Source organism: Sebastes umbrosus, chromosome 5, assembly GCF_015220745.1.
Source record: "Sebastes umbrosus isolate fSebUmb1 chromosome 5, fSebUmb1.pri, whole genome shotgun sequence".
In the NCBI taxonomy this organism is placed as follows: domain Eukaryota; kingdom Metazoa; phylum Chordata; class Actinopteri; order Perciformes; family Sebastidae; genus Sebastes; species Sebastes umbrosus.
Genome location: NC_051273.1, coordinates 6,477,446 through 6,496,295, shown reverse-complemented (window position 1 = coordinate 6,496,295; position 18,850 = coordinate 6,477,446). Strand labels below are relative to the sequence as shown.

General features: G+C 41.1%; 2 protein-coding genes across 3 annotated transcripts; one reads left to right on the top strand and one right to left on the bottom strand.

The window, feature by feature from the left end:
• Positions 1 to 241: 241 nt before the first annotated feature.
• On the bottom strand, positions 242 to 10,848 carry ushbp1 (Usher syndrome 1C binding protein 1). The gene is made up of 14 exons (XM_037770100.1): positions 10,662 to 10,848; positions 9,475 to 9,698; positions 9,144 to 9,271; positions 7,846 to 8,009; positions 7,372 to 7,560; positions 6,968 to 7,215; positions 5,770 to 5,910; positions 5,306 to 5,394; positions 5,040 to 5,175; positions 4,519 to 4,753; positions 3,155 to 3,313; positions 1,651 to 1,748; positions 1,113 to 1,235; positions 242 to 790 (listed from the first exon to the last, which is right to left on the bottom strand). The coding sequence occupies exons 1-14, from the start codon at positions 10,737 to 10,739 to the stop codon at positions 625 to 627; spliced, it is 2,178 nt and encodes a 725-aa protein (XP_037626028.1). The 5' UTR covers positions 10,740 to 10,848; the 3' UTR covers positions 242 to 624.
• On the top strand, positions 7,431 to 18,759 carry babam1 (BRISC and BRCA1 A complex member 1). 2 transcript variants are annotated; one of them, XM_037770102.1, is made up of 9 exons: positions 7,431 to 7,569; positions 15,383 to 15,831; positions 15,917 to 15,975; positions 16,062 to 16,182; positions 16,285 to 16,363; positions 16,476 to 16,500; positions 16,970 to 17,099; positions 17,251 to 17,337; positions 17,711 to 18,759. In XM_037770102.1, the coding sequence occupies exons 1-9, from the start codon at positions 7,518 to 7,520 to the stop codon at positions 17,909 to 17,911; spliced, it is 1,203 nt and encodes a 400-aa protein (XP_037626030.1). In that variant the 5' UTR covers positions 7,431 to 7,517; the 3' UTR covers positions 17,912 to 18,759. The 2 variants fall into 2 exon arrangements, with proteins under 2 accessions (XP_037626030.1, XP_037626031.1); XM_037770103.1 differs by lacking the exon at positions 7,431 to 7,569 and adding an exon at positions 12,693 to 12,865.
• The last annotated feature ends 91 nt before the right edge of the window (positions 18,760 to 18,850 follow it).

Genomic DNA, 18,850 nt, shown 5'->3' with positions numbered 1-18,850 from the left:
GCCCCCATCCCCCTTCTTCTCTGAGCTTTGTGACGGCAGCACGGCCGGCCGGGAGTGGCTTTATACAGTCGGCCTGTATGGGAAAAAGGACATGTGCACTCTCGAGGTCAGTCCCGAGGTCCTCTGAGGGTTCAGTCCTTGAATCAGCCTCACACATTCATGACTGCATGACAGCTGTTTCTCTGAAATAAGGAATGTGTCTTGTGATGTGTGAGTCCTGTTGGACAAGTTAAGCTCTGGATTCCTTTTTCAGTTTATTGGTGACTCTCACAAGGGTTGAAAAGGCAGAACTGACGTTTGATGTTTCCATGTTCTACTGCCCTACATACTCTATATACTGTATTTACCTCCCAATGCCTGAACGAACGGCTGTAGATGTCATTAATGGATTAACAGATAAATAGATGAAAAGGTACAAGTCTCTTTACAAGGATAGAAAACTGAGTAACAATATAACTTCTTAGCATATCTTATTAACAAGACTAAGAGTCTAAAGCCATATGTGTGTGTACGCTAACATAACTCCACAAATTATAAAAATACATATGAGCAACTTGAATTCAGCAGGGCGGCTGATTATAGCTGTTAATATAATGTCCATATATTCTAGCGGATCCAGCTGAATCACAGAACCGTCTCTTCCCTCCTCCACTCCAACGCCTCCCCTGCAGCTTTCGGTGCTCCACTCTGGTGCTGGTGACTCTCCGTCATGGCCACCACTTTCTGCTCCAGCCTCCACACCTGCTCCCGGTACTTCCTGCGAATCTGCCGGTACGAACTCAAGGCTTTACTGGAATGGAAGAAACCCACCCAGCGAGATACAAATTAATACTCTCACATTAACAATGACACTACAGAACTTGTTTTTTTAGTTTCAGCCCTGTCTGTACTGTAATGTGCAAGGCAAAAGCATGTAATAACAATGCCCTTCTTGCTTTAGGCATGTCATTTTCACGCCGGTTCTCGTGACATCCCTAACTGACACAGTATCCAGCGGGTATATTACATGCTTCTGTGTGTTATCGGGTTGTTAGCTTTAGTTATACATGCAGCCAGATGATGATGAACAAAGACAAAAACAAGCTACTGAATACCTTTCTTGTGATAGTTACCTGTGAGCTTGTGAGAGCCGAGCAATGTGCTCTCCGTTGTCCCTCCTGTGCGAGGAGCTGTCTGACAGAGCTGTGTTTAGAGAGTCTTGGACTAAAGCCAGTCTTTTCTTCAGGGCTTGTTCCCTGAAAACAAAAGTAAGATCAGATGAAACAAAAGGAAATCTATCATAAATGTCTTTATGATGACCTCAGAGTGAATGTGATGTAGAGGGCTAACAGCAGAGCTTCGTTTAGAAGTATTCACTACTCGAGGTCAGAAGAAGAAAAGGATGCTCTCTGAAGCACCTGATGGAGACAACAAGAAGCACTTTATGTCCAAAGTCTGTATTTCTGCTGATAGTGTTCCTAAGCAACAGATAAAACCAGGCAACACATGTCTCCATGATTCATTTTCAACTACTTTCATCGGGTAGCTTTTTTCATTTATCTGTGAATACCTAAATTTCTCCAAGTGACATTACATTCAATAATTTACCAGGCTTCCTTGTTATTTCCTCGTTGGTATAGTGTTTTATGCAGAGAAATGACAATGTCTCACCTTTGCAGGACGGCCTGCAGCTCTTTCAGGATGGGTCTGGTTCGAGGATCGACGATGTCCACATCACTACCCAGTTTACCTGCATTTTCACAGATTCTCTGAAATGTAACATTCAATTACGATTATCTTTAATGCTCAAAAGGCATTCCCCATTCAATTCTCTATCAACGAACACGGAAGACACAGTTATAAAGCAGTGTTAGAGGGTTGTGAACAGTTCAATCAAAGAATGATTGTCCCCCTCATAGATTGCTTCATTTGAATGGGTTTTAGAGGCCTGTAGGGGAAAACATATCCAATATGTTTCAATGAAAAAGATTAGAGCAAAAAAAAAATCTACTTCAGCTGAGCAGAAATATGATACATAGCCTATATTTTTTCTTATTCCCCATCTTGTTAATCCCTTTGCGACCCCTCAGATTTATTTATCTTTGTAGGGACCCGACTGTTCTAAAGAAAAAACTGTGCGGAACAGAATAACATCATTTACTTTGCTGCAATCAGAAGCCAGTGCGATTTTGGTTGAAATACTTAACTGGATCTGTAGGATAAGTTATTGAGCACGACCATGTGCATCTAGATGAAACCTTCACTCTTTTAAAGGTGTAGTGTATAGGATTTAGCGCCATCTAGTGGTGTGGTTGCGCATTGCAACCTACTGAGTACTCCTCTACTCACTCCTCTGCTGCGGTAACGTGAGTCGCTGAGTGGTAACACCGTTTGCCTCGCTCAGAGGCCATCCTTACCATGATAACACTACTTTAGGAGTTACGGAAGTCAGACGGCGGCTGGCGGTTTTGCACTCTATGGCTCACGTTACCGCAGTAACGAAGAACTACGGTGGCCTTCAGGTAACCAAAGGCTCTCACTAGAGCCAGTGTTTGGTTTGTCCGTTCTGGGCTACTGGTGGACTCTGTGAAGAGGACCCGTTCCCTATGAAGATATGAAGGGCTCATTCCAAGCTAACGAAAACACAACGATTCTTAGTTTCAGGTGATTATACAATAACAAAAACATAGTTATGAATATTATATTCCATTTCTGCTAATAGATCCTCTGAAATTTTACACACACTGTTCCTTTAAACCATTCAAAAATGAATATTGAGGAATAAACCAGTTTTAGAGAGAAATTTTAACCCTCGAGGCACGAAGGTCTGTGAACCCCTTTTTCTGATGCCCTGTGTCTATACAGTAATAGACAGAAAGCTGTGTTAACTTAAACTAGCTGTTCAGCTCTTTCTCGTCTGACAATGACAGAGGTGTGTGGTGCGGTATGAATATGTGCCCAGCAGAAGACCTTGTGGAACCAAAATATCCCTCTTGGCCTGGAGGGATTCTGCTTTGGTAGATGTGTGATTTCCCATGTGTTACACCCAGATTTGAATCGGGTCTGCCACAGTGGACCAACGTCCTGCTCCCTCTTGCTCGTTTCACCTTGACTTTGTAGTATTTGATTAATTTTTTTAAAAAGTCTCTGTTGCTGCTGTAGGAGTCTGTCCTACCTGTTGTTCAGTCTTACGTTCTTCCATCTCCTCTCGGAGGCTTTCTGGAACGAAAGCTCCAGCTGCTTCCTGGGCCTTCTGGGCCATTAAACCCCACTCAAGACACCGCAGCTCTTTCTCCTTGAGGCGGATTAGACCTCGCAGATCTGACATCTCCTCCTGAAAAAATGAACCACAGTATACAAAGAGTTGAACGCAGATACAGCGTAAGAAAAGCTGTGTGTGTAGTAGTGGCAGAAGCACAAGGTGTATGATTTTATCACAATCAGCAGGTTTTACGTCCACTTTTGAGGTTGTTGTTGGAGGTTAAAACCCCAATGTGTACAATGTTATATGACTTCTGTATTGGTATTGGTCACCCTAAGTTTTCTTATGTAAATTCATGGTTATCTGTTTTATCCAAAGTCCCCAGCTGGAATCAAACTGTGGAAATTGTGATTATGTTGTATGCGCCTTAACAATTCGACTGTCCGACCCGGTCGCACTAAATGGCGTATGAATGATACGGTAATTTGCAAGTAATTTCGCGGGCAATAAGATCGCCGTTCTTGCTTTTGGCATGTCATTTGTACGCCATGTAGTCTGTATTGGCTGCAATGCAAACGCATCTGCGTAAATATGCTACAGTCAGAGCTAGTGATGTAAATTAAAAAGTGAGGAAGACTGCTTATAGCGAGTGGGAGGGGAGGTGGATGGGTCAAACAGACACAACTTTCAAGTTACGTTAGTTACGTTTGTGACGTGTTTTCTGTACTTCTGTTACGTTGTTTCTGTACATATTTTGCGTAGTCTATGTACTTATATTAAGCCCAACCATGATGTTTTTCCTAAACCCAACTAAGTGGTTTTGTTGTCTAAACCTAACAGCAGCCATTACTGTAGTTTTGTTGCCTGGCGTAAAATGACTCGCGAACAGGCTAAATTATGACACATGAAAATTCCTTTTATTGTCATACTATTTATACTCCTTCCCATGAGATTGAGTTGGACTATCAGGATACCCACACTTCAGGTTTTGAACAATTTAAACTATAGCGAGGTATAATATCTTGTTTAATTATTGTTAGAGATACTGGATCAGGTGGATTTCAATAGATAGATGGAGATCTGCCAGCAGTGTTTTGTACATATACTCTATGTACACTACGAACACTGTTTTGGCATTATGAGCCAAAAGTAAGTGTAGTGATATGTACTACAATATAGATTTTGCCTCAAACAATTAACCCAAAACAATTATGACATTAGGCAAAAGACACTTTTTTTATCTACGTTTATCTCTTTGCATGGAAAGTTTTGACTGGTTGTTTTTCAGTTTCAGATGTTGATTTTTTAAATCATAAAGCAGGACACACAGCTCCTACCCTGACAGAGATGAGTTCATAGAAGAGGGAACCCTTCTCTTTCTTGGTATCAGGAGGTTTGGCGTTATCTTTAGTCACATGTCCCCCTCTTGGTCCAGCCAGGTGACCAGTTTCGGGGCTCATTTTTCCCTCGACTCCTGGGCTCGGCTTAGGTAGACAAATGGCGGCCCGATCCCTCTTCAGGCGCTCAATTTGCTGACGGAGAAACACCTCTCGCTCCACCAGCTCAGGTGCCCTGTGGAGTTACAGATAGTGAGTGATCTGGCACAAACGTGGTCCAAAAAATGGCCTTTTATTAATTCAGAAGTTCTTTATTATTGCCACACTTCATTGAGTCATACCAGATAGCTTTTGAAACATACAGTTAATAGCATGTAGAGCTTTGGTGGCGGGACAGAATGATTTGTAAAATGTTATCCTTTCTATTTAAAATTTCAGTCTGTCAACATTGAGAGACATTTTCCTTTCTACCCACTCCTATTACTGCGCTTGAATGTACAAAGAGCATTTTAAAACGTCACCTCTGCCCTGTGTGACTCTGTGTTTCCGTCTCCTCTGTGACTCCTGCTGCTGAGAAGGAGGTGGACAGCTCTTCAGTTCCCATTTTCATGAGCTGAGCTGATGGACTGTCGGGCTGCTGCCTGTCACCCACCGCCTCTGATGAGAGGAAAAACTGTGAGCCTTGACTGTGTGTTTTGTGTGTTTGTGTGTGTGAATGACATGCATACCTACTGTGTATATAAGTGCACTGAGTTGTAAGCAGTATTAAAACACGGTATTCAAACACCTGCTGAGTCTGTCTGCAGAGGAATGCTTTGCTGCTTCTTGGCGTCATGAAGTGACAGCAGCTCGCTGTAGGCCTCTTCACACTCCTCACTGTCAATCACAACCACAAAGACAAAATACGACCTCAGTACATGAGAAGAACCTCAATTAAAGTGGCAGTAGACTTCCATAATAACCTTTCAGCCTATTGTAATTCAAGTTTTCTGAGAGATAACTAGACTTCTGCACCTCCTCATGGCTCTGTTTTCAAACTTTAAAAAATCTAGCCCATGACGGGAGACTTTGACCAATCACAGGTCATTTCAGAGAGAGAGCGTTCCTATTTAATCTACTTAATCATATTTGCTCCAATCTCGCCTACTTCAGCTTTAATACTGTTAGATTGCTGACCTGTACACATTCATTATTTTGAATGTCCTTGAACGGCTTTTGTATGTGTGTGTTAGCTGTGTTTCATGTGTGTACCAGTATCTGAGAGCCATCTGCAGGGCAGAGCAGTCAGCCTCCAGTCTGTTTAGTGTAATACTGATCAGTTCTGACTCTCCCTTCCTTCGCTCCAGAGCTGCAGTCAGACGTTCATTTCTGGACCTCAGCCTCTCAATGCACCTGGAATAATGAGGCAGAGGAAGAGAAGGTTAAATTAATTATACAAATAATAAAGCTTCTTTATTGGAAGAATTTGTTATCACGCCCTAAAGCATCCCCTGCTTTATGGTCTATTTTACTCTAAATGGGACCATAATTTACTAAATGAACATCATCCTGTATAGAAGAAGACTTGAAACTATTGAGACCATCAATTCATGTTTACAATGTTTACTGAGGTAATAAATCAATTGAGAAGTAGGCTCATTTTCTCATAGACTTCTATACAATCAGACTTCTTTTTGCAACCAGAGGAGTCGCCCCCTGCTGGTTGTTAGAAAGAATGCAAGTTTAAGGCACTTCAGCATTGGCTTCACTTCTCAGACCCAGAGTTGTCAACTGGTCACAAGGGGCCTGTTATACCCACTAGTAGGTTTTATCATCAATTCACATGGCAGATCACCAAAAGAAGGATTAAAAGGAGACAACAGTGACCTCTAGTGACCGTAGTAATTATCACAGGAGTAAAAGCAGAAGTCAGGCGCTGTAGTATAGACTGTTTTGTTGCCTAAACCTAAAGAAGCTGTTTTGTTTGTGTTCAAAACGTTACGTTTCATTCAGTTTTACGTGTTGGAAAGTGTTGCTTTTAAGTTTTGCTTTTCTTTTACAACATAGTAGGTGTGGTAGACCCTTATTTTCCCACATCTATGAGACTTATAATGACTGATAACACACATTTAATGAGCTGATAACAGTTGAATCAGGTCCTTTTACCACATTGGTTGAGTTAAGTTTCAACCAAATAATCACTGGTGATTTTAACAAATACTGTGATTTGGAAATTGTAGTAGGCCATTTTGCAATTTTGATAAAATTTTGATTAATTGTGCAGCCCTATATACTCTACTGGACTATATACTATACTATATTATATTATATAATTTTTGACTTATTTACAATGTTTGATGCCTGACAAAGGTTACTGGACCAAAACTATTCAGTAAATGTAATATAAGTGTTGCCAGTGTGCTGTAGCTGATTGTAGTTGACATCCTGAGCAGCTCTTCCTCAGACTCACCTGTTCAGTCGTTCTGTCTCTGACTCCAGGCTGATGGGACTTGGACAAGGACTGCATGAGTTAACAGAGCCCACTGGAGAACTGTCCCCACCCAGCGACAGAGGTGTTACAGCTCTGGCTGCTCTTCTGTGGAGTAACGGTGAACCAGGGAAGGGAGGAGAGGCCCAGTCTGGACTGAGAGCGCCTGAAGTGGGCCGGTAGGAAGGAGAGCGACTGCCTGACCTCAAGGCTTTATGGAGACCAACCAGCTGAAAGACCAGAGAAGAAGGGCAGCTACATTTCTTTTTTGAACTCATGAATTGTGATGAATGTGTATAGTATTTATGTACTCACACTTCTTAAATTGATTCTAGCATTTGTATATGTTGTCTTACTCCCATTATAAACAAAACCTTCTCCTCTACCTTGTTCTTCTCCTCTTCCATCAGGCTGAAGGTGCTCTGTGCTCTCTCCAGCTCCTCCTTGTGACTCTGCAAGGTGCTTCTGAGAGCAAAGTCTCGCTTCTCCAGGTCCAGGATGTCCTCCTGATACAGGTCCTTTGGCAGGCCTGATGGGCAGGAAATCCCAAACTCTGTTTCCATCTCCTCCACTATCTGTAACCGGTGAGCCAAAATTACTAAAGGGGCTGTTGGGAGTCTAAAGATAGCCTGCACAATGACATGTTTTTCTCCTAAATTGGTAAAATTCAGACAGACACGGCAATGATTGACCTCTTTACGGCACATTTGGAATTAATAGTATTTTAAATTAGAGATTAGCGAAAGCTGGTTTTGCAAATATTGTCAGTAATCTTTTTAGTTTTTGTTGGAATCTGCAGCTTTAATAACAACAATTCAAATAAGTCAAGGATTCATGAGAGTTTATCACAGTGTTAATACCTGAGTGGCCTTAATCCAGCTCTCCTGGGCTGCTCTCAGATGCTCTCGGTGCTTGTCTTGGTCAGAAGCTGTGATGGGGGCGGCCCAGGACCTTTTACAGCTGATGGAGTCCTCCACTGATGATAAAACCTGCTGGAGTTTAGTCCACACCACACCACCGCTTCCTAGTGGAGGAAAAGTAGAAGTGCAGTTAATCATGTTGGAAATAGTGAGAGGCAGGAAAAAAAAGTCTAAAAGAATGGATTGATAAGGGTGCAATCTTTGTTTTAGATGTACTTACTGATAGAGGTAACTTCTATGAATATGAAGACTTATAAGGGTATGAATATTTCTCAAAGAATATAAACAATGTTATAAAGAGTATATCACCAAAGTTACTGTTTCTCAAATTTCCAAGCTCTTAATTGGTGGGAGACCAAGATCTATCTGATCATAATAATCAGCATATCAGAAAAATACTGACCTCAGTTCAGAGTTTTTTGTTTTTTTCCAAATCTATTTTTCATGGAAAATAACTTTTCCAGAAATCTTAGCAGAGGAAGTTTGGTCAAACCCTAATAAATTCCTCATTCCAATTAAAATAAAAGAAGTTTACATGAAAATTTTGCATAAATACTACCCGTGTAATAAATGATTACATACATTTAAAGCAGATATTTCTCCAGTATGTTCTTTTTATAAAACACAAATTTAATCCATCTCTTATTCTATGAGCGTACTTACTCTTCAATAGTTCTGGATTGAAGTTGTTTTATTGTTTTATCTAAGTTTTAATAGCTTGACACCAATATTATATGGTTGGTGTTGTTGTTTCTGGATTGTAATAAAGGCTCACAATCTGTAAACAATGCTTTCAAACGTATTTGTCTTGTTGGCAAATATCACATCCATGAGTTTAGAGTTCTTCAGATCACTCCTAATATCGGTCAGTTTTGTGTTGAACTACAATATCTCTTTGACTCTGTTTCTAAGATAGCACCGAACAAAAAAGCTTCTGAGACTTCTCAAATAATTGGAAAAAATATTTTCTCTGTATAGTGTATTAGTATTAGTAAAGTTTTATATCCTACCAGACTAGAAATAAAAGAATGGTTTCTTTCTTTGTTTTTTTTAGCTTACTGTGTACTACATTGTTACTATTTAAAATTTAAATAATACATCAATTGTTCTTTTGGAGACAAGTTATTGCCTGACTTGGTTGGAGGAAAGATCAGCTACGTGCAGTACAGGTGCAAAACATCCAAAAGATTCGCTCTACTGATTAAAATCAAAGTTATGTTAGTTGTGTCGGGGCCAACCTCGGTCAGTCAGTGGAGGTTTGGATGTGGCAGCAGTGTTCCTCTCTGGGCTGCTTCTGGTCAGCCGGTGGGACAGGAGGTCTGGAACCAGAGGCCTGGATGGTCCTGGTGGTCTCAGGTCTGGTTCACTGCAGAACACCAGCAGCATTAACATTTTTGCTCATAAATACTGTGTTTATATTTGATTATTGATGATAAAATGAGTAAGAACAAACAACACACAGGTCCACCAAAATATTTATTTGAAGGGAACCAAATTCATTCAGATCGATTTTATGGCTCGTATCAGTGCCACAGTTTCCTATCTAATTACCCTCTTCACTGACGTTACCTTGGTGCCTTTAATGACCCCATCTTTTTGTTCAGTTCAGCAATGATGCTGAGCAGCGTGCCCACTTCAGCCTCACACTGAGCCAGTTCTGCTGGTGAAGGCTCCACGTTGGCCATGGGGTCAGAGCCCTCAGGGTCAAAGGTCATATGGTCGATGGGGGTCATCACTTCCCTGTCACACCCTGACCCAGCGTCCAGGCTGTCACATCGGACCAAACAGGAATCCTGCAGACACGTCAAGTTGTATTTTGATTGTTAGATTTATTTACTTTATCTGAATCTGAATCATTATTTGAGCTTTTACTGACAATTTTTTTATTTTTTCCCTCTTCAGTTCCACTCGTTTACCAATAAAAAACACATAATGTGTTTGTTATTGCTGCTTGTTATTAACAATCTTCCATTGAAGAGTGGCTCATAATTAAACTTAGCAAAATAATGCGTCATGCTCTTGAACCAGACATTATTGCTGCACTGTTGAGTGGCTATTGTTTTGAGCAGCGGAAAAGGGGGAAACTAAAACATCCTGAGATCCAACTTCCTGTGTAGCAAATATTTGTGGACCAAAACATCTTTTGTTGTGCACAAAGAATGTAAGCTTAATTAAATTAGATTAAAATGTTTCTCTATTAAGTAGATATAATACCTTTAAATATGCCGAAATTATACAATTTGCAATGCCTATCTTTATATATTGTGCAGGCGATAGTTGGCGACATACTTTAAATTCCTTATCCAGCCGGTAATACATCCACTATACAGACCTCTTCCTATTCAGAGTCACAGGAAGGGTATTCAAGCATGCACTGGGCAAAAAGCAAAGAAACACCCTGGATAGGTCACCAGCTAAACACTCACATTTACACTTTGTTTTGGCAGTCTCAAATTCACCAGAGTATTTGAACGTGGCATGTTGGAAGGATATCACTCATATAAACATTAAACATTCTGCTTATAATTCACAATGGTCAAATCATGTTTCATGAGCTGCTGTAATTCTGTATAATCATTCACTTTGCAGATCTTGTTTAAGGACAAAGTGCGTCATCTTAGCAAGCCATTTCACAGATGACAAGTTTGAAGTACTCTACATTCTTATGTCAATTTTACCCAGTAAACATATAACGCTCCAAGTCATGCAACACGCAGTATGATAAGTGACATATTTTCACTTTCATCATAACATACCTCCATACTTCTTGATCCTGATGTCTGCAGCAGTGATTTAGTTCCTGTTGTGGCTCTCCACTGCCTACAATTAAGCATTTAACAAAATGAGAGGATGTTTTCTCCAGTCCTGCTGTTTTTGTGTTATTATATTTTCCAATAGTTAGTCAGTCACTGCTGCGGTCTGCTCTCTGCATGTCTGCCCAACAGTGTTTAGCGTGATGAGTGAAGTAAGTGGAAAACACTCAGAAAGTCATCCCCACCCATTCCCTGTGACTTTGTGTCCTTTCCTGTTTTGTCCACATTTAGCTTCCATGCCTTTTCTATGGTCAACTCTATGAGTAAGCTCTTGATACTGTAGCTGCTCTGCAAATATAGATAGAAGTATGCACTATGATGTTGTGTAATTCGGAAAAAATGCATGAAGTTGCAATCAGTTTGGACCGTGACACTGACTTCAGAAACGTGTTAAATTGTGTTTATCTCTGTTTACTGCAAAGACCGTTTCTACTGTATTAATATACATACACTGAAAGCATTAAGCCAGATTCTGAAGAATTGTGCTAACAGGTGATCAACTGAAACCAAACATGACTTATACTAGATCATATATTCAACACCAGTTCCCACTTAATGTACGGATATAATACACCACACAATATTTTTTAAGCATGGTGAGTCTTTGTATATCAAGTAATGCAGACTACATTATGCAGTGGAAGATGTTACCCCTTACAAAAAAGAAGTTTATTCAAGTATGCTATTATTAAAACTTAAAATAAGAGAGTATGCTTTCAGATTACTTTTATGTACTTATCAGAGATGAACTTAACAAAATCATACTTAAGTATACTTGGTTTATACTGACAAGTATACAAACAAATCTAAGTGTACTTGGCAAGTACAGAAAAGTCCAAGTATACTTGGCTTATACTGAAAAGTATACAGAAAAACTTGAGTACTATAAGTATACTTGCAGTAAAAACTACTAAACTAGTAGTTTACTGAGAGTATTCTTTAAATTGTACTTTGGGCTACAAGTATATAACTAGTAAACTAACAGTATACCTGTATAGTATAGTATAGTTCATATTATAGTTGCAGTACAAAATACAACTTGGATGTAAACTAGTTGTGTTCTCAAAGTTTACTACTTACATTTAAAGTGGGCTAATTTAGTCCCAAGACGTATTGAAGTAGTACACTTACAAGTATACTACTAGTTCACTGATATTAGTGTACTTATTACATAAAGTATACTTGGGATTATACTTGAACTATATAAGTTTCCATCATAAAATAAAAAGTATACTTATTTTTTTTTTTTTTGGAAAATTCTTTTTATTATTCCTTTTTTTCCAAACATAGCATAACAAACATAACAAAACATAACACCGGTGCCACAATAGAAAAAAATAAATAAATGATATCTTACATTTAACATTTAATATGTACATACATAAATACACACATACACATCGCCTCCCACTCCCACACAGAGACAGGACCAGCCTTCTTCCCACCCCTAGAGGTGAAGTTACAGAAAAAATAACATAAAGATCATTTTTTAAATAATTTAATTAGTTAGTTAGAATTAAAAATAATAAGTACTACAGTAGTGTAGTTCATGGTGGTAAGATATAAACCTTAAATTAATTAATTAATTAATTAAATAATTGTAGAGAAAAAAAAGAAAATTGAAATTATTATTATTATTATTATTAATAATAATAATAATAATAATAATAATAATAATAATAAATAATTAAGTAAATACCCTAGACAGGTTAAAAATATTCTATTTAAGTGATCAATGGATCCCATATCCTGTAGTAATAGTATACTTCTTTTTTGTAAGGGACAGAAAGCAATACATATTTACAGCATAAAGATGTGGAAATTACAAAAAAAAAAAATATATTAGCATTCATGGATAACTTTATTTTTTTTATATTTAATCCTTTAGTTAAGACTATAATCACCACCACAATCCCCACAAAGGAAAAGAGGAAGGAAAAAAAGCAGAAAATGTATCCTCCTCATTAAACTCCATTACCCATAATGCAACGACACTTCCAGCAGTTCCGGTTTTGATCATTTCCTGTCAGGAAGTTGTCCGATCCAAACAAACGTCAGGTTGTTAGCTCGTTGTTGACATATTTAGCAATTTTTATCAATGAGTTTCACTTTATTTGAATCTTAGAAGTTTCGCAGTTGCTTATCACGTAAGTCTTCTTGAACATTTTAACATAAAACATGTAAAATACGTCTCTACTCGTCCGCTTTGCTCTGATTTCTACTGCTAGCTGTAATCAAACATCACGTGTGTTGTTGTTGAGCTGCATGGACTCACTGTCAGGCTCTCTGTGGGGCTCTCTGTGGGGCTCACTGGGGCTCACTGTCAGGCTCTCTGTGGGGCTCACCGTGGGGCTCACTGTGGGACTCACTGTGGGGCTCACTGTGGGACTCACTGTGGAGCTCACTGTGGGGCTCACTGTGGGGCTCACTGGGGCTCACTGTGGGGCTCACTGTGGGACTCACTGTGGGGCTCACTGTGGAGCTCACTGTGGGGCTCACTGTGGGACTCACTGTGGGGCTCACTGTGGGGCTCACTGGGGCTCACTGTGGGACTCACTGTGGGGCTCACTGTGGAGCTCACTGTGGGGCTCACTGTGGGACTCACCGTGGGGCTCACCGTGGGGCTCACCGTGGGGCTCACTGTGGGACTCACCGTGGGGCTCACCGTGGGGCTCACCGTGGGGCTCACTGTGGGACTCACTGTGGAGCTCACTGTGGGGCTCACTGTGGGGCTCACTGTGGAGCTCACTGTGGGGCTCACTGTGGGGCTCACTGTGGGGCTCACTGGGGCTCACTGTGGGGCTCACTGTGGGACTCACTGTGGGGCTCACTGTGGAGCTCACTGTGGGGCTCACTGTGGGGCTCACTGGGGCTCACTGTGGGACTCACTGTGGGGCTCACTGTGGGGCTCACTGGGGCTCACTGTGGGACTCACTGTGGGGCTCACTGTGGAGCTCACTGTGGGGCTCACTGTGGGACTCACCGTGGGACTCACCGTGGGGCTCACTGTGGAGCTCACTGTGGGGCTCACTGTGGAGCTCACTGTGGGGCTCACCGTGGGACTCACCGTGGGGCTCACCGTGGAGCTCACTGTGGGGCTCACTGTGGAGCTCACTGTGGGACTCACTGTGGGACTCACTGTGGGGCTCACTGTCAGGCTCACTGTGGGGCTCACTGTGGAGCTCACTGTGGGGCTCACTGTGGAGCTCACTGTGGGGCTCACTGTGGGGCTCACTGTGGGGCTCACTGTGGGGCTCACTGTGGGACTCACTGTGGGGCTCACTGTGGGGCTCACTGTGGGGCTCACTGTGGGGCTCACTGTGGGGCTCACTGTGGGGCTCACTGGGGCTCACTGTGGGGCTCACTGTCAGGCTCTCTGGACGCATTATATGATGCATTTCTAAGTACTCTCTCCATCCTGTTAAGATAAAACACCCTAGTGTTTGTTTTCCCGGTTAGTTACACACTGCACTTTTGGTTCATAGACAGAATCGCAGCTGTATTGTGTTGTTACTGGCATGATCTTAAAGTTGGTCTAGAAAGTGGGGGTAATACTACTTTCTAGTGGCCATTGTAAGATCTGTGTTGAACTTTTAAATTAATAATAATAATAAATAAGAATTTTATTTGTAGAGCACTTTTCAAGCCTAAAGCACAAAATGCTTTTCAAAGGAAATTCACATCACAGCAGAATACAATGAAACATACATAATTAAATAAAAAACAATAGAATTGAAAAATAAAGAAACAAGCATATACATATTCATACAATTACATATGCACATACATACACATCAGCATACAAAAGACTAAAAATCAGCTGATTGGAAAAGCCATTCTATAAAAGTGAGTTTTAAGACTGGATTTAAAAGTCGTGACAGAGTCTGCTGATCTAATGCTCAGTGGAAGACTGTTCCAGAGTCGGGGAGCCAGTACTGCAAAAGCTCGATTCCCTTTTGTTTTCAATCTGGTCTTTGGAACAGTTAAAAGACCCAGACTGGCAGACCTGAGGTGCCTGTTTGGACAGTACCGTGTGTGAAGCTCAGTTACATACTCCGGTGCCAGGTCATTCAGAGCTTTATATGTGATTAAAAACACTTTAAAATCAATTCTAAAAGAGACTGGGAGCCAATGAAGTGAAGCCAGAATTGGTGTAATGTGAGAGAATCGTTTGGTTTTGATCAGCAGTCTAGCTGCAGAGTTCTGAACTATTTGCAGCAGCTCTGTTCCTCGATTGTTTAAGCAGGTGTACAAGGCATTACAGTAATCGAGACAGGATGATATCAGGGCATGTATAATTTTCTCCGTGTTTTTGAAAGAGAGAACTGATCGAATTTTAGAGATATTTCTTAAAAACACGACTGGACTACTTTCTTTACATGTTGCTCTAGACTCAAGTTACTGGGAACTGGGTAACACCCAGATTTCTCGTGGCCGAGAGTAGCTCTTGTCTTGATTGTTTTGGGATTTTACAGACAATTTTCTTGTACTTTCAATTGTTGCTGGTATTTTTAGAGAGTCAAGTATAAAGACCACTTGGTGAATTTGTATTGTAGTGACATTTTAATACCAGTGGATGTAAGGGGAATTCTGGCTACAAATGTAATAATAATTTCTCTTCATGTCTAAACTAACATCCACACTCATCATCTCCACTTCCTTAGTAACCTGTGTATCCATGGAGACGCCAGAGCCGGGCCCAGCAGATGGAGAGGAGCATCTGGTGGAGCTGCGGCCTCGGACACGCTCCAACCCTGAAGGTGCTGAGGACCGTCGCAGCAGCACGGGCAGCCTCGGAGGAAACAGTAACCCCAACATACCTCAGCCCGCTGTGGGAAGTCGTGTTGAGGGCGAGGGCGAGGCTTCAACCAGCGACAGTCCTCCCAGCTCCACCACCACAACCGTCTCAGCAGCTGCAGCTCAGACCGTAGCTCCTGTTGCAGTTGCAGCTGCAGCGGCTGCAGCCAGTGCCACGGTGCCAATATCCACCGCTGTTGTTGCAGCCAAAGAGAGGCCGAAGCCCACACTGCAGCAGCCTGCATTGACAACCCCCATCCCTCCACCAGCAGAGTACCAGCTCAGAGTTCCTCGTGTCAACTGTCCAGAGAAAGTGGTAGGCCTACATTACATCTCTTAACATGAAAATGAAGTCTTACTTTCACCTTAAGGCTTATTCTATCTGGTGTTCATCATTGCAGATCATCTGCTTAGACCTTTCCGAGGAGATGTCTTTGCCCAAGTTGGAGTCTTTTAACGGGTAAGTTACAGCAAAGTAAACCCTTATTCCTTAGTGTTCGTATTTCATTTGTCATCACTGCCTAATTTAACTGCCTTTCCATTTAGGTCTAAAACGAACGCCCTGAACATATCCCAGAAGATGATTGAGATGTTTGTGAGAACTAAACACAAGATTGACAAACGCCATGAGTTTGCCTTGGTAGTAGTCAATGATGATGCTCTGTGGGTGAGTACATGATTGTTTTAATCTGAATCTTTATGTAATGTATTAGTGCAACATGTTTATGAATATTGTCTTTTCTTTTTCCTCTTCTTATTATTTCTGTAGTTGTCAGGCTTCACCTCCGACCCCAGGGAGCTGTGCAGCTGTCTGTATGACCTTGAGACCAATGTGTGCGAGACCTTCAGTATCCTTTCATTCAAAACTGACTCTTAAACGATGAAAATAAATTTCCAACTATGAAGTGATACATAGGACATTAAATAAATTCTAGTTTTACCCTTAACTGTCATCTGTAGACCTTGAAGATCTTCTTAATGTAATGTAAGTACTGTCTGACTCTAAACCCTTTTGGCCTCTTATAGAGCTGCAACGATTAATTGATTAATCGATTAATTGATTAATTGAGTTGTTATCAACTTTTAAATTAATCGCCAACTATTCTGATAATTAATCGGTTTGAGTATTTTTTTTTTTACGAAAAAAAAGTCAAAATTCTCTGATTCCAGCTTTTTAAATATGAATATTTTCTGGTTTCTTTACTCCTCTATGACAGTAAACTGAATATCTTTGAGTTGTGGACAAAACAAGACATTGAGGACATCATCTTAGGTTTTGGAAAACAGTGATCAACATTTTTTGCCAAACAACTAATTGATTAATCAAGAAAATAATCGACAGATTAATTGACAATGAAAATACTCTTTAGTTGCAGCCGTAGTCTCTTAAAATACATTAAACGTTACATAGAAGTGTTTACTGAAGGTCATCTCTTCTTCTGTTGTCGTCGTAGTCGTCAGAAGATTGAACTGCCGTCGATGGACAATGTTCAGACCGTCCCTCCTCCATATGTGGTGCGGACTGTGCTCATCTACAGCCGCCATGCAGGACAGCTTCAGTTCAACCCTTCAGAGGCTGTTAGTGTAAGTAGGACAGCCGCTGCGTTATCCCTCTTCCAGGCTGTACTTGAGTTGGTACATTTGTTTCTTTGTAGTCTGAATTTGATTTCCCTCCCTCCTGACATTAACTATACATTGAAGTGAAGGTGTTGCTTGTTCTTGTGTTCTTCCACAGAAAATGCTGCAGTCTCCATATTTTTTCTTTGATGTGGTCTACCTGCACAACGGGGTGGAGGAGCAGGGGGACGAGACCAGCTGGAGGGTGAGTGGATCAGCTGATGAAAACACAATGATCCGTTTTGATTGTGTACCAGGATGTATGCTGTAGTTTGTCTCAAGTTTGTTTGCTGTGGTGTTTCATTAAGTGTATTTCAGTAGCACAGAAAAACTTCAGTTGCACATCTGGTACTGTATCAAGACTAACCTGTGTCTGGACTGTTTGAGAAACCTTCCTACGGAGCCCCTGAAAGGTCACAAGCGTTCAGCGTTTTGGAGAATCGATACAGTATCGAAAAACCTAATATCGCGATATCCCTGGTGCTGCAATTTAACTATGTGCAGGGGTTAAATTGTTATGTGGGGGGTCTCTGTGTTCAATTTAACCCCTGGCTATGTGGTATGTTTTCTTTCTCCAGGACAATTACGCCTCTTTCTGCAACCTGGACTCAAAGGGCATGTGCTATCGCTTCGAGGTTTCCCTGAGTGGACCTGCCATCGAGCTGCATAACTGCATGGCCAAACTCCTGGCTCACCCTTTACAAAGACCTTTCCAGAGCCACGCGTCTTACAGCCTGCTGGAGGGGGAAGACCCCCAGGACATTGAGGCAACTGTGTGAAACAGGGCACACTCATGAAGCTCTGTTGCTCTGTGAAATTCACACACTGTAGTTTATCAGAAAGGTGCAGGGGGTTTCCAAGTAAGCTTTATTACTGAGGGTTGTTTTTTTCCATTAACTGCTTTAGAGCAATAATTTGTAAGAATATTTGTGAAAACCAGGCGTAGTTCTAAAGAGTGTCTCAGCAGGTAACTGTTAACTCAGTCATTGTGTTTCCATAGAAGAACGAATGAGTCATTGATTGTTTTAAGCTGCGGAAGTAATAAAATGACGGTCGTTAGCCGTAAAACTGCTGGAGGTGTCCTGGGGATGAAGTGGATGTTGGCGAGTTCAGGAGCAGGACACAAGTAGAAGGAGAAGATGAAGAAAGGAAGATGGTTAAAGCATCAGATTTTGTTAAACTCAATCCTTTAGTGTTTGATTTTTCTTTCAAATCTTAAACCACTGATCTGTCTTTAAGTCTTAAAGGGTGAAATCAGTGCGAGCCTCTTTTTGATAGCTTGAGACAAACTGTAATATGACGTACTGTATCACAGAGCTCACTACTTCTGTTATATTGCCTTCCCTTTTAGTTGGTTATTTCCACCTTTTGTTGCCTGTTTTAATGTATTCTATTTTATAAGGGGTTTGTTTTTTAATCTTTAGTTCATTTGTCACTCGACGATGAAGGAATGTACAGTAACGTAGAAGCGGTCCCTCTTTTGACAACTATCTCGATGTGGCATTGATGGATTGATTGTGAAAAAAAGACCCTCTTACTGCCAGTCTAGCTGCACTTGAAACACATTGTACAGATGAGCTTTTTGAAGTCGTTTGTGGATATTAAAAGAAAGGCATGTTGAAAAATATTTTTGCTTTCTACGTTTTTGTCAGGAGATGGCAGCAAAGTCCCTCTAGAGATGTGAATTCAAAGGCCTTGTCAGAAAGCTGCTGTGGTCC